Source organism: Phyllosticta citribraziliensis (genome assembly GCF_038025025.1).
Source record: "Phyllosticta citribraziliensis strain CPC 17464 chromosome Unknown J3D65scaffold_6, whole genome shotgun sequence".
NCBI classification, from domain to species: domain Eukaryota; kingdom Fungi; phylum Ascomycota; class Dothideomycetes; order Botryosphaeriales; family Phyllostictaceae; genus Phyllosticta; species Phyllosticta citribraziliensis.
This window is the reverse complement of record NW_027117343.1, coordinates 1,561,940-1,576,413: the sequence shown is the minus strand read 5'-3', so window position 1 is coordinate 1,576,413 and position 14,474 is coordinate 1,561,940. Positions and strand designations below refer to the sequence as shown.

The window sequence follows — 14,474 nt, the reverse complement described above, 5'->3', positions numbered from 1 at the left end:
TCACTGTGTGACTCAGCCTGGTCTCATAGGTCAACCCTCTGCAAGGTTCGCGCGGATGCGAGGTCCGTGATTCACGGGACGGAACTCAGTTGGCCCTCGGGGAATGTCTGAGGGTAAGTGTGGCGATGGACATATCCTCGCTCTGCGACATCGCGTCAGTGGGCCCGCATAGATGTTAGACTATGCAGCTAAATCGATACTGAGCACGACTGGGTTTTGGCGCTGAATTTGAGCCCAAATGCGTGGGTGGGCGGATTCTGGCACTGACACTGTCTCGCTTCGTTTGTTTTCCGCAATGTATCAACTGGTGGTCTTCGAATTGACGCCAGTAGTGGAGCAGCCCGCAGAGGTAAGTCAGGAGAGGTCGCGCGCAGAGACGCGTCAAAACAACTGACGGGACCACCCGGACCGTAACCGTCCGTGCCCGGCCGACCACCAATGACGTCACAACGCCCGTAGCGAGTGGGCGCACAGGCCTCCCTGACATCCCCGCCGTCAATTGGTCAACGAACTCCACGCTTCAGGACATCGACCCACCTCTGCACATGCTGAGCCTATTGCCCTACAGCGCAGACGTTTGACGCTACATGCCAATGCCGCATACCGAATCTGGAAGTGATGCTGTGGTCTCGTTTGACGGCTTCCAGTCAACCTCCAGTGACTTCCCGACTCAATCACACTCTAGCGTCAGCCATCACCTTTCACATGCAGCAATCGCACTTGTCCGGAAAGGATCCTGTCTAGGAGCGTAGAGAAAGCCAAACAACAGCGGAATCATCGAGATCATGCGGCGAGTCTCTCCAAGCGCCCAGCGAGCGTTGGCGCACAGTTTGTTCAATCAACTCAAAGTTCCCCAGCTGGTATGCTCATCAGACTCTCAACCTGCACTTTCTCAACTGACACCTCTTGCTTCCGCGCGGCAAACAGGGCGAGGCTTGATTTGACAACTGGCTTGTCAATGCAAGCCACCATGGACATCTACGCGCTTCGATCACTTCAATACCATGTGGAAATACAACCCAATTCCTCAAACTCGAGGTGTTTCCCCAGTTTGGCGCCTGCATGGAGTACGGCAGACCATTCAGCCTCGCCGCAAGTCTCCCATTCGATCCTCTTCTTGTAGAACGTAGCAGCGGAACAGGTGCGACACAACAACGCAGCTGCTCCAGCGCACTCTCTTCCAGAGATATCTCAGCCTTCCATACACATGCTGGTCCAGCAATTGATGGCTGGACTTGCTCAGGACACTGCCGTTTCCGCCCCGTATGTCTTCCCCTGGCTGAGCGAAAACAGTGTGCAGTTTAGCATGGGTCGATCGCTATCAAGGAGCATTCAAAGCGGCTGTCATGTCTGCCTTGACGGCGGGCCGTGCTGTAGGTTTCTCCCTATCCGTCAACTTGCCTACTGCTTTTCAGAAGATGCGGCACAGCAAACCACGAAACTCTTCACTCAACAAGGCACAAAATACGCCTCATGCTTTATCGCGGCGCAGCAAACCATGGGACAGGGACACGCATCCAGACTGCCACATTTCCAGCCATCGCGACGATCTGTTTACTGCATATGCAATCCTGCAAGACGCCGCACTCTCTACGTTCGACGTTGCAAATGCGCCGATTCCATTTGCTAGAGCCCCTGTCCGTCATATTTGCAGTGTTCTGGCCCCCACCTTCACTGCTTGACAATCTGTGCGAGCGATTGGTCCACGCAAGTCGTCATCTCTGGCCTCGCTGCTTTCGATTTCGATTTCATGCCGCTCAACTACTTGCGGTCGGACTTGACGCCGCAACCCAAGACGTTCAACATTGGAACCCGTGCCATCGATTGGTTTTTGGACGAGTGCCACTCCTCAAAGCTGATAGCTAGGCCGTTCGTTTCCATCTCGTGCGTTAAGCCGCGCGGAGAGGCGCTCAATGCTTTCGAACCCGCATGCATAATTAGCGAAAGCAGCCCCTTTACCCTGCCAATACCTGTAAGTTAGCCGCTGACCCATCTTTTCTGCCTGACGCCGCACTCTTCGACGTTCGAGGTTCGCCATGCGCCTGCTTGATAGGTCTGGGAGTATCCAGCATTGCTTTTGACGGTCCCGCATGTTCGCATGGCTGCAGATTGCGCCCTACGCCGCGCTCTGCCATGTTCAAAGTTGTCTCTCTACCTTGTCGATTCGGTTGGCTCCCGCGATATCGATATCCACCTTTGCAAACCCGCCTAGGCCACCCTCAGTTGGCGCCTTACACCACGGCGTTCGATGTTGTCCTTTCGTGGATGCAATTGGTCGAGAAGCCTTCCCTCGTGGCGCTCATCTATTCTTGTCTTCCTCGCTTCTCATGATCCGATTTTCGCAGACCACGCCCTACGCCGCTCCTCTCTACGTTTGAAGTTGCTCTTCATGTGCTGATTGATTGGCTCGAATAGCTGCAGTCTCGTCACTACGCCAGCCTCCTTTGTTGACGCCGTACACGCCGACGTTCAATGTGATTTCTTCAGCCATGCCATTGGCTGGGAATCTGGTGGCGTACGCTGACTTGGTTCTCTCGCTTCTCACATCCCCATTGCAGACCGCGCCCTACGCCGCATTTTCTCGCCGTTCGAAGCTTTCCCTCCCCTGACTTTCGCTGCTCGTCAATTGGCTTGCGCATGGATTCCCTTGCTATCGTGACCGTCGACGCCGTACTGCAGACGTTTAATGTTGCGTTCGAATGCTCCCTGATTGGTGCCATACTCCCTTTTGCCTGTCTTGTGCGGCTAGACAGGTCATAGCCCAGGATCGCTGATCCAAGTTGCCGCGGAGCAGAGCCAACGCCGCTCTCAACTACGTTCAAAGATGCGTTCAAACTTTTCCGATTGGTCCTTACCTCCATGTCGCCGGCCCAACGCGGTAGGCCACGACGTGCAACTTTGTCGCCGTCTTCAGGGCCGCGAATCAGGCTCCAGGATTCCAGCGCATCTGTCCCAGGACACTTCAGCCTTGTTCTACGCCGCCGTCCAGCGTGTCTAAAGTTGGCTATTCGCAAGCAGCAGGGTAACTGTTGTCTCTCGGTTGTCTATTTCTTGTGCAGATTTGCGGCCCCGCACGTATCAACCACGGACGAAGTTGCCAGTCCATGTGCTCGGTTAGCCCTGAGCATCAGAGTCTACAAACTCACATCCTGTGCTGCACGCAATGCCAATTGGATTCGCTGCAATTTCGCACTCTTTCAGCTGAGTGGATAGTCTCGACTGTAAACATTTCAGCTTCGTACCACACCATGGTCTACTCTGTTCGAATATATCATCAAAATAGACGGGGGATACACTCAAAATCTGGAAATGGGGAATCATGAGCCTCGCTGCCTGAGATTGCGATGGATTGCACAAGCTCAGGTCATCGAAGTGATTTCTGGGGATGAAGTGAAATTGAACTGGCAACCCATTCAAGGCTATGTCATGCAACTGAGAATTTTGCCCGTGCCCTGCGGACACTGAGGAATTTGACCCATTGCGCCTACTCATCCTCCATTTCCTGCTCCTCCTCCTCCTCAACCTCCGCCTCCGCCTCCGCCCCCTCCTCCTCATCGGGCTTCTCCACATAAAGCGGCATGGTCTTCTTAATCAACGTGGCAACGCCAATTTCCTCCGACCTGGCTTGGACTTTCACCATGTGATCAATCGGACCAGTGCTTGTCTGGCGCACGATATCCACCATCGCCGCAACCTTGCCGCCGTATATCGTTCTACCGTACAACTTAAGCTTGTGTACATATTTGCTCGACACAGTCCCTGTGCCATCGAAAGGTTCAAGCTGCAGCGCCTGAAGGGTTTTTTCAACGTATTCTGAACGAAATTAGTTTCTGTAGTCGATATGCAAAGAGTAGGAGATCCTACCTTGAATACTTGTCCGGGGAACTGTCCAAGTTTTTCCGACGTGGCGGATGCGAGGCTGTTGCCAAAAATTGTCAAAGCTTCCGGAAAACGCCGGCAAGAAGAAATCTCCGACTGTGAGAGAGAAAGGAATGAGACCCCAACCGTCCTCGTAGCCTTGGTCGTCGGGATGTTGTGTATCCTTCAAGATGCAGCTAAGCTTGCCGGCAAACTCGTAGGGGCCTGAAACGTATTTTCGAGTGTTCTTGAAACTGACGTAAAATATGCCGGACTGGTCTTTCTCGAGTCTTTCAATAGGAACCCTCCAATCTGCTTCAAGGTATTCGCTGACGGATTCGAACTGTACGTCGACATTTTCAAAAGCGGTGTTGTCCATGTCGTTTGTGATGTTGAACTGGAGCACGACGTGCTTGTCGTAAACGTGTTTGACCACAGTGACGATGTACTCTATACCCGATTCAGTGAGCTCGATGGCAGGTGAAGACTTCAGGAGTTTGCCGTATCCAGAGAACTCTGGGATAGCCTGCAACTGCTGCGTGTATTTCTTCTGAGCAGCAGCGTCAGATGGGGCCAAATCATCAGCGCCTTTCCGCCCAGGGTTCTTCGAGGCAGAAGGAGGTTTGGGAGTTGTAGATGCCAGGAGCTTCTTGGTACGACTCTCGGAGAGAGCCTTATCCCTGCTGACGATGGGCACCAGGGAGAGGTCGAAAGGCTCATTGAAAGCGGAACGATCGTCAGTCGACACGTACAAGGCTAGCCTGTCCTCGAATTCTGCAAGGGAGTACATGGAGTCTGCCGCATGTTAGAGACATTCACAGAGGGCCGAGGTGTCCTTACCATTTCTGACGAGCTCGCGCGATTTCTCGTCCTCGCCATCCATCAACCGCAGGCTCAAAGCTGCTCGATCTCGGACTTCGTCATCTTCGTCGTCCAAGCTGCGGCTGAGAAGGACGTGGACGCTGCGCTTGAGCTCGGGCTCCTTTTGGCCGACGCCGAACTTGGAAAGCGCCGTCACGGCGGCTGCACGGACGAGGGCATTCTCCAACACCAAGCGATTGTAGATGTAACGAATGAAAGGGGTAGGGTGATCTACTGTTGGCCCCTCAGTGCCAACGAGATGCAGCACCCGGATAGTGAGGTTCGGGTATTCGCAGTCCTCGATGAACTCGCAAAGCTGGGTCAAGACGTCCTTTTTGGTTTCTGGAATGGACTTGACTAGGTCAAACATGCCCTCGACCATGGCACGCTTGAATTCGTAAGACCCTTCATCCTTGAGATAGTCGCCGAGGAATTTGGCCAAGGCAGTCTTCTTCGCGGGAAACTTCAGGCAGAGCGTCGTGACTGCCTCCACGATGACGACCTTGAAATCGTTGGTCGCATTTGTCATGAGACTTCCGACTTCCTTCATGAGGGTGTCCACGTCGGCCTCGTCGGCTGTCTTCAGCAAAGTGGTAGTGGCGAAACTTCCAATGTCCTTATTCGAGTTCTTCATCTGTTTCCTGATGCTGTCGTTGTGCCGGCGGACCATGTCCGGGTAGGTGCTAGCAACGCTGCAGAGAGTCCGCATGGCGGCAAACTTGACAACCTGGTGGGAATTGTTTGCCATCTCCACAAGTTTCTGCACAGCTTCATCGAGAGATCCGCGGTCGATGTCTTCGATTTGGCAAATGGTTTTGGCAGCCTCGAGCGCTACCATGGAGCGCTTCAAAACGAAGGATTCTTTGTCGCCAGTGACCGTCGGATCGTACTCGATGGACTGGAAGAAGTCCAACTGCTCCTTTAGGAACTCGATCGCACCCTGTCGATAATTGCTCTTCTCGGCCATCTCGGCTGCGAAGCGGGCGAAGAAGATTTTGGACGCGGGCGCTTGAAGTTTTTTCAAGTGTCTGGAGCCTCCGTCGCTAGACCTGATGTAGTCCTTGGCCAGCATTTCGGGGGCAAGGCGGTTGCGATAGTCGAGTCCAAGGGCATGGTATTCCGGCCAGGCCGAAATCCCCCTCTTTTCCTTGAAAGCCTCTTGAATCTTGTTTGGGACCTCTTGGATCTTCCCTTGGAGGGGTCGGAGGTGCGAAAGTCCCAAGGGAAGTGTATGATAGAGGCCGACAAGAGCAGCAGACTGGATGCTGGGTTCGGGGTCGACAATCAAGGGATCGACTTTTGTTGAAAAACTTTGGGCAGTAGAAGCCTGCTGTTTGTTAGCACCCTTTCGTGATTCAGCAGCTTCTGACTCACCTCGGAGACACGACAGAAGGCCCTAGTAGCATTGGGTTGGAGAATCCTGACAGGATTGTTGACGGAACTTTTGCTCTGCGACTGATTTCCTCCTGCATCCTTAGAGACCGAGCTTGGAAGGAAAAGGCGGTAATTGTGGAGGTTGAGATTTTCAAGTTGGTACATTTCCTTGATGATCAAGTGGACAAGTTGGCGGAGCGCGGGAGATTCATGTTTGAAGAGTTCCTTGATCTCGTCAAGCATCTCGGCGACTTCTGGCGGCTTCAACTCTTCTCCACTGAGAATCAGTCGGGCGACTGAAGCAAGTATTGGGCGACACTCGAGCGGAGTGAGGCTGGAGTCGTCTAAAATCTCACGAGCTTTGCACGGTCAGCTCCCGTTGGCAACAGAAAGCAGTCGAAGCACGCACCTTGTGCCAAAACTTTTGATTTGTCAATGGCCGTGGGAGTCGCAATGCTCTGCGGCATGTCTTTTTTGTTGTAGTCCACCATTGTAATGCTGGTGGGCGCCAACAGGCAACCTGGGTATGCGTGGCCTCAAGTATGGGGTATAGGTGTCCTCGTTGGCCGTCCGGAGGTAGTTGCGCGACCGGGGTTGACGGCGATGTCGCGATGGAAGTGAGCGACGAGCGATTCGGTGCCGGGCAGCGAATCGTATCGTGTAGAGGTTGGCGCGAGCGGGTTGTTGGGAGGGAGTGGGCGAGTTCACCCTGGGTGTGTGGTGATGGGAGCTCTCTGCCGGGCGGTGGCCCATGATCAGGCCGGTGCACGGGCCACAACACCGGCAACGACTTTGCGGAGACGTCGAAGCCCCCGACGAGCTGCAGCTCCACAGGCATCGACAACAACCCTGCGCAGAAGCAGATTAGATTGCTTCAAGACACTCTGCTGCTCGCCGGCTACTTTGAATCTGCCACCACGATGAACATTCCAGACGTCCCCATTCCCGTAGAAGTCGACCCGAACGAGGACACTGAATGGTGAGCGTCCTTGGCTCCAGTTTGGGCTGCAGGCTGACGCAATTCCAGGAACGACATTTTGCGCAAGCATGGAGTCATTCCAGAAAAGCCCCCGTCGCCCACGCCCATGATCGAAGAAGCCCTCGTCGAGGCGAGGAGATTGGCACACGAGAACAGACTGGAGGGCAAAGACTTGGACGAGCTGGACGAGCTGGAGGACGACGAGGATGAGGACTTTCTCGAGCAATACCGGTTGGTGCTATCCGTTCGCCATCGGCAGTCTCTGACAAATGACAGGAAGAAGCGCATGGCGGAGCTATCAACCATTACGAAAGCATCAGTCTTCAACCAGGTCTACCCGGTCCAAAAACCAGACTACTCGCGCGAGGTGACGGAAGCGTCGCAAAAGGCATGGGTATTTGTGCTCCTCACCGCTTCAGACTCCAACGTGGAGTCGCGCATTGCGGAAGAGCTGTGGCGGGAGCTTGCGCGGGACTTTGGAGACATCAAGTTTTGCAAGATGCGCGGCAACTTGTGCATCGAGGGATATCCGGACAAGAATTGCCCCACGGTGCTGATATACAAGGATGGCGATATCAAGAGGCAAATTGTGACGCTGAGGGAGCTCAATGGGCCGCGGACGTCGACCGACGGTAGGTGCACACTCTTTGTGTCTCTACACTTGACTGACAACGTGCAGATATCAAGAAAGTCCTATTGGATCTCGGGGCGCTGCAGCATTCCGACCCACGGTTGAGGCGCAAAGACGAGGATACCGAGCAAGGACCCAAGAAGATTCGCCAATCCCGGAATGACGACGACGAAGATAGCGACTGGGATTGAGCCCAGCGGGCACACATCAACGCCATGCTCGAGCTGGCTCGGGAAGTTCGACCGTCAATGGTCCCAGGCCTGGCACCTAGACACAGCAGTAAAGGACCCGAATCTACAATCTAGAAGGCAAATAAGCCAACGAAAATACGAAAGCGACTGGAATGGATCAAAAGGATTATTGGCACGGCCGACCTGAAAACCTACGAAATCTCCAGCAGGTCAGCCATGACAGTGACACGTGCCAAAGTCCCTGGTGAATTCCCGAGCTCACACCAACCTTTCAGCTTCAAGCTCAAGTCTCCAACAGCGGCTGGTGATTCGCCCCTGAAAAGCCGCTCAGCTGCTGACCACGAACGACTACGTCTTTTTCCATTTTCTTTTCGTCGGATGTCTCGCGAAATGCTTTGGCGCATCATCTGCTTCGACGATGGCCATTCCTCCACGGTGAATCACGTCCGGCAGCCACGCGCGTCCTTCGGCCGACTTTTGCTGACTTGGAATATAGTGACATTGATACGGCGGACTCGTTTGCAATAGATGTGCATCGTGGGACGGCTCAATATATTCTGAGACCTCAACTTGAGAGAGATTTGAGCATTCGTGAGTCACCCATTCTCTCCAGCCAGCCTTTGTATATCGCCGCCGTCCATGGACAGTGCGGTTGAGTAGACGCGCTGTCACCACGCCACCAACACAACCAAATGGCGCCGCAGCGTCCAACTACGTTATCGCGTTTCTCCGGCTCTCCTTTCAGAATCACCCAATCTCGAGTCCAGACCGTAGCCCGTATCATGGCTGCATGGACATCTTCATGCATGCAGTTACCCGTTTTGGCCCCCTGACTCCTCCAACACTGGACCATCCATCTTCTCAACCGCACACGTGGGCCTGGGCGTAAACCATCGCGTATGCAACATCAGCCTCGCCAGCCCCTGGACCGTCTTGCCATTGGCCTCGTCCGTCGCTGACGACATGTTGGCAACGCTTTCCCTGTCCTTCCCCTCTTGCGGCGTCGCACTGCGTATCTTCACCCCTCTCTGCGGATTTCATCTCAGCCTCCGCCTCCGCCTTCTCAAGCCTCTGCTGCCCATCTGACCTCGATCGTTCCATTCCACCACTGGCTGTCGCCGTCTTTCGGAGCGTGGCGAGGTGCGGCGCGGGGTCGATGACCACGCAAGCGTGGGTTTCAGCCTCATGGTCTCGGCCATCTCGCCTACTCACATATGTTGGTTGAGGATCGCTGCCGGCCTGGCATAGGATCTGCCTAGGTAAGACGGGTTCGGAAGACATGGGACTTGATGATGATGCGCGAATCCATGGACCGCACGTCATACTGTGTTCTGCTGTACTTGAATGTACGTGATCAGGCGGGGCATCTGGATCTCTGGAGGCGATGGTATTCATTTATCGGTGTTGAACGGTTGGTTGATCCAACACTGGCTTGCTTCATCATCTCTTCACCTCGCTCCAGTCTTGTCATTCCCGATTTTGATGCCCCTGTTTTGGGACCACAGACTCTGCAGTGCGCTGATCTCTCTGCGCAAGTGTCTCGGGGCGGTGCTTTCCGGGTCTTTCGATTCGTCAATCGCGCTTGTCTTCCATCAACGCTCCTACACACATTGATATTCTTCAGAAGGCTCATGCTCAAGTTGTGTAGCGCAAGGTTCATCTATCGCGGCTTACATTTCAATGGGCATATGCATGAGCATATGTACTGCGGGAACCGAGTCCTGAAATGCTTGGCGCTTGTCTAGCTGCTTTGCTTGGATGTTTACCCCTGCAGCTTTTCTCCGACCAATCAGTGAAGATGTCGAGGCTTGTTGGAAGACTCGAGATTCGCAAGACTATTGCACGTCGGAGAGGATGGATTCCCAACCATACTAGATGGGAAAAGGCATTGATGTTGACGTTCAGTGGTAGACGACACTTGCTGCAAGCATGCCCAATCTGGACCCGAGTACTCCTACAACACCAGTCCAAGCTACGACACCACCTCGAGCATGCCGGATGACACTGCCATAGGCACTGGTACCTGAAGCACGTGTACCGCAAAGCCCGTCATCGCGGATCTTGGCCAAACAGCCTCACTTCTGCCTGGGGGCATGCCGCTCACCCGCAAAGAGGACTCGAGGAGCAGCCAAAGCCCGCGCCGCCGGCCCGCCCGCTTCCAGACCCATGCGCCAACGGGCAACCAACCAAGCGCGCGGATCGCACAACAAATGAGAAAAGGGTGCTTCTGACACCAAAATACAAAGCTTCTCCTCTCAAGCGGCCTCCCGCGGTAACGTTAATCAGCCACGTCTTCCGGCTGGCGGGGGAAGTGCGTTGCTCTGCTCAGGTGGATCCGCGATGTACTGTAGGGCGGAGGCGGACGGCGGGCCGGTTGTTGTGGTGGACAGGGACATGGTGGGGAGAGGAGGCGTTGGGTTGCAGAATTGGGATGGGATGGGGATGTCGTTTGAAGTAGTTGATACATGTTTCGTTTGTTTCGTTGCAGCGGCCGGTCAGATGCAGTGGCCAGTGACGATCGACGGGCGGATCAGCTGCAGGGATTTGTTCGTCCTCGTCATGACGGACGGCCACAGCCCACAGCACTGACTGACCGGCCGACATGGAGGACAGCGAAGAGAATACCTTACATACCTTACCTTACACCTCGTCGCGCCCTCAGCCTTACCTTAGCTTGTTCCTGTCGTCGGTGTCGCTGTCGCTGTCGGCTTACGCAGCAAAAGGTATATTTCGACGACGCTCCGCCTGGTTCCCCTCGCTCCGCCTGCCGTCCGAGCTTCAGGTCTGTTCGATCCCGACCCGGACACCTTCATTTCCTCCAGACCACCACCACTTCTTCGTCTGTCACCTCCAGCTCCCCCGCCAGCTGAGAGTCGTCGACACCATCGCCATGGACTACTCGTACTTTTCCGCCCCGCCCCAGCAGCAATACTACATGGGCCTGCCCCCTACGCCCTCGTACGATGGCATCGAGAACAAGATAAATCCCCACGTCCGTATTATCCCCACAGTTTCGCTTGCTGCTCACTAATCGCCCCCAGGACAACAACCAACACCACCACTTTGACCAGTTCTCGCTGCAGCATCAGCCCCAACAGCACTACTGCCACAACCTGCATTCCGGCTCGCCGCCCAATCACCACCACGCCGCCGTCGCCGGCCCCGCCGCCCTCCACCCCTCTGCCAGCGTCGACAGCGCCATCAACCTCGACCTCGACTCTGCCCAACCACGCGTCCCGCCATTCCAGCAGCAATCCTTCCCGCCCGCGCCCACTGCTCCTGCCGCCGCTCCCGCAGCCGCTCCCGCAGACGCCGCCTTCGCGCTACCGCCGCACTCGCCCTCGCGCACCCGCAGCGGCTCCTCGGACAACGACGACAGCGAGTCGGCGAGCGGACACACCATCGTCAAGCGGCCGTCCATATCGTCCCTCGCCACGGGGACCGCGGCCACGCCGACGGGCGCCTTGACGGCAACCGGCAACCTCACGCCCGCGCAGTCCCGCCGCAAGGCCCAGAACCGCGCCGCGCAGCGCGCCTTTCGCGAGCGCAAGGAACGCCACGTGCGGGAGCTGGAGGCCAAGCTGTCGGCGCTGGAGAGCAGCACGCACAGCCTGCAAAGCGACAACGAGCGGCTGAAGCTGCTGCTGCAGCGGGCCAAGACGGAAAACGAGATTCTGCGCGCGACGCCGTCACCGTCGTCACGGGCAAGGTCCCGCAAGACGACGACCACCACAAGCCGCCCGACACGGCCGGCCTGGGCCCCGGCGCCACCATCCTCTCGCGCATCCCCATCGTCGGCGCCGCCAGCACCGGCCACCACCTCGGCGCCAAGGAGACGTGGGATCTCATCCAGGCGCACCCGGCGGTGCGGCAGGGCGCGGTCGACGTGGCGGACGTGTGCGAGCGGCTGCGCGGCGCCGCGCGGTGCAACGGGCAGGGCCCCGTGTTCGAGGAGGACTTTGTGTGGCGCGCCATTGAAGAGAGCGCGAGGGCCGGCAGCGCGGACGAGCTGATCTGAGGACCAATGGCGTGGAGAGGAGTGGACGTGGTCGGTTCTGCCACCGTGTGGGCGCTAGGAATCGCCTCCGCTCCGCTCCGCCCCTCTCTCCTCTGCTGGGCTAGTTCAGGCCTTCCTCCGCCGGTCTCCACTTGTCTCCCCGTTGCAGTCTTCGGGTTGGCACGGGAATCGTGCTCCGCAGCGAGACATTGTCAGACTGAGAAGCTGGCAGGCGCTCGCTGCGGCTCCCGTCGTTCCGGATATCCCGTCGTGTGGGCGCGGTGCGGCAGACAGCACGCCACACTCCTCGCCGCACCAACGACCGCAGGCAGACGGCGCAATACTCCACGCCAGCATCGCCAGCTCTCGCCGCAGAGCCGTTGATCCCAAAAAGATCGAAAAGGATATGCCGCCGAAGAAGAAAAAGAAGACGAAGACGAAGACGAAAAAGAGCGCTCACCGCCGCCCTCAACGCCCAAACAGCTAGCCACATCTTCCCATCTTTCCATCTTTTCGGTTTTTCTATTTCCCTTGCCCTTTCTCTCCCCTGTTCATCTATTACTCACGCACTCTTACGCACTCACGCCATTATGCCATGTACCACTTGCTTTCTCTGCCGATATACCCGCTTCTCCTTTTCCTTCTCCTCCTCTCTTCTCTCCTGCCTCACCTTTTCTAAAATCCTCGCCTGTCCCGTTGATGGCCACGTTTCTCACGCTCTCCTTCTTTGCGCTCTGTAGATTTTGCCTCCTGTCACGTCCTGTTCTGTCCTACTACCCTGCTTGCGTTGCTGTTGTGCCGCGCTCCTCGGCTTCTTGTTTCACTGGCGTTTATTTTGGTCGGCTGTGTGCTGTTGTGCAGGAGCGACGGCGGTGACGGCGATGGTGGATATAGGGTGGTAGTGACGCCAACGCGCCGAAGAAAAAAAAGACTGCTTACTTGACTGCTTGACTGCTTGCTTGGTTGCTTGGTTGCCGGAAAATTCAAAGCGAAAGCGAAGGAAAAGGGAGGGCAGGAGATGCGTGGCGTGTCGAGTCGCATGGGCAGCGGACAGACAGACAGACAGACGAAAGCAGCGAACGAACGAACGAATGAAGAGATCAATGGATAGACCAACCAACGTTATTTTGCCTTGTCGATGCAGTGCAATCGGCCTTGGTTCACTGATGGAAGGCAGCGTGCAATGCTGCGTGTCGCGTTTGCGCTGTGGTCACGATCGCCATCATCACCTCGTCATCCTCTCGCCTGACTGCCTGTGTATCTATCGGCGTGCCAGAGCTGCCGGGCAAAAGTAAGAAAGCAGGAAGCAACAGCCAGGAGCGACGGAAAGACAGTACAGTACGAAGAGAATGGTAGGCCAACAGTAAATCTGACGTTTTCTTTGGTCGCTCGGCAGCGACGCTGCGAGCGATGCCGTTGTCGTTGGCGTTGCTGTTGTGTAGATGGAAAGGGGGGGAGGGAGAGGGAGGGGTGTTTTTATACTTGTCTACCTGCTGCGCGCCTGCCTGCTGCGCGCCTGCCTGTCTTCTGATGCAGGCGCTATCACGAGTGAAGGAGTCCGACAGGCATGTGAACCTGGCGCACTGCCCATGCTGCCAGTGGGCGTGAGCGGTGGAGGTATAAAAGCACCCACCCCCTTCTCCCGCCGGGGCTTGAACTGTACAATACATCTCTCATCGACAGGCAGGAGCACCGGGGCGCCGTGGGTACCAGCGGTCCAGACACGGACACTGCGTTGGTGGTGCATGCTACATATGGATGGCATTTCCACTTTCTTGCTTTTCTTGTCTTGCATTCTGAAGAGCGCGGAGGAGCGAGGGTGGTGCGGCAAGATTGGGTGATGATATTGAGATTGTTGAGATTGTTCAGTGGTGGTGATGTAGGTATGCATCACTGCAGCTTATCGCTGCATCGGTGAACAGGAAAGGAGAGTGGTGGTGGAGGGACATCGCGGCACGCCTCCCCACCGCCGAAGTAAGAGCTTGCCCAGATTCTGGAAGCTACAAGCCAGAAGTCGGAGATGATGTCATGTTCGTGCGTCGACAAGAGTGACACAGCCTGCCGGGCGAAAGAAGCTGGTGGAGCGGGCGAAGATGCAGTTTTATAGCCCGCCAGAGAGGATAGGAGAGCGGCTGTGCCAGCGCAGCGGCTTTCAGCTGCCAAGAAGTGCAGGTGGTGGGGGTCGCGGCGCATGTGCGTCATGGGTAGCGTCCGCTGGTATAAAACACTGCGTATCTCCTCACTTTCAACCCGCAACTGCATTACCGACAGAGGCAGCGGTCGACGAAGACTCTCAGCATGGGAAGTACTCTGGGAAAGGTAATCAAACAACATTACTTGTTTGTCGTGCCGACTCCCCTTTCTATCGATTTTGCAGCTAGGGCAGGGGAGAGTAAAAGGGGGACTATGTGGCGTCAATGGCTGATGGCGTTGATCATCACTTCGACGTACTGCCGCCGTCGCTTGCGTGTAATGATGAAGAAACTCGGACTGGAAATGCCGCGCAGCAGGCCTCGACCGCGCAAAGAGTGAAGAATAGCGTCGCTGCAGAACGCAAGTAGATTCTTTTGTCAATGTTTTTTT

General features: G+C 56.0%; 3 protein-coding genes across 3 annotated transcripts; 2 read left to right on the top strand and 1 right to left on the bottom strand.

Annotated features, from left to right (window-relative positions):
* Positions 1-3,200: 3,200 nt before the first annotated feature.
* On the bottom strand, positions 3,201-6,806 carry J3D65DRAFT_625045 (putative coatomer subunit gamma). Its single transcript, XM_066800309.1, has 5 exons — positions 6,503-6,806; positions 6,094-6,452; positions 4,699-6,046; positions 3,865-4,653; positions 3,201-3,813 (listed from the first exon to the last, which is right to left on the bottom strand). The coding sequence occupies exons 1-5, from the start codon at positions 6,582-6,584 to the stop codon at positions 3,485-3,487; spliced, it is 2,907 nt and encodes a 968-aa protein (XP_066655452.1). The 5' UTR covers positions 6,585-6,806; the 3' UTR covers positions 3,201-3,484.
* A 128-nt stretch (positions 6,807-6,934) lies between these two features.
* J3D65DRAFT_375117 (phosducin family protein) lies at positions 6,935-8,002 on the top strand. The gene is made up of 4 exons (XM_066795733.1): positions 6,935-7,072; positions 7,121-7,307; positions 7,353-7,704; positions 7,752-8,002. The coding sequence occupies exons 1-4, from the start codon at positions 7,014-7,016 to the stop codon at positions 7,892-7,894; spliced, it is 741 nt and encodes a 246-aa protein (XP_066655451.1). The 5' UTR covers positions 6,935-7,013; the 3' UTR covers positions 7,895-8,002.
* A 2,782-nt stretch (positions 8,003-10,784) lies between these two features.
* J3D65DRAFT_667967 (uncharacterized protein) lies at positions 10,785-11,912 on the top strand (the record flags this gene model as incomplete). The annotated part of the gene is made up of 3 exons (XM_066803071.1): positions 10,785-10,886; positions 10,936-11,454; positions 11,514-11,912. 3 exons carry the CDS (start codon positions 10,785-10,787, stop codon positions 11,910-11,912), a joined length of 1,020 nt encoding a protein of 339 aa, XP_066655450.1.
* Between the last annotated feature and the right edge of the window lie 2,562 nt (positions 11,913-14,474).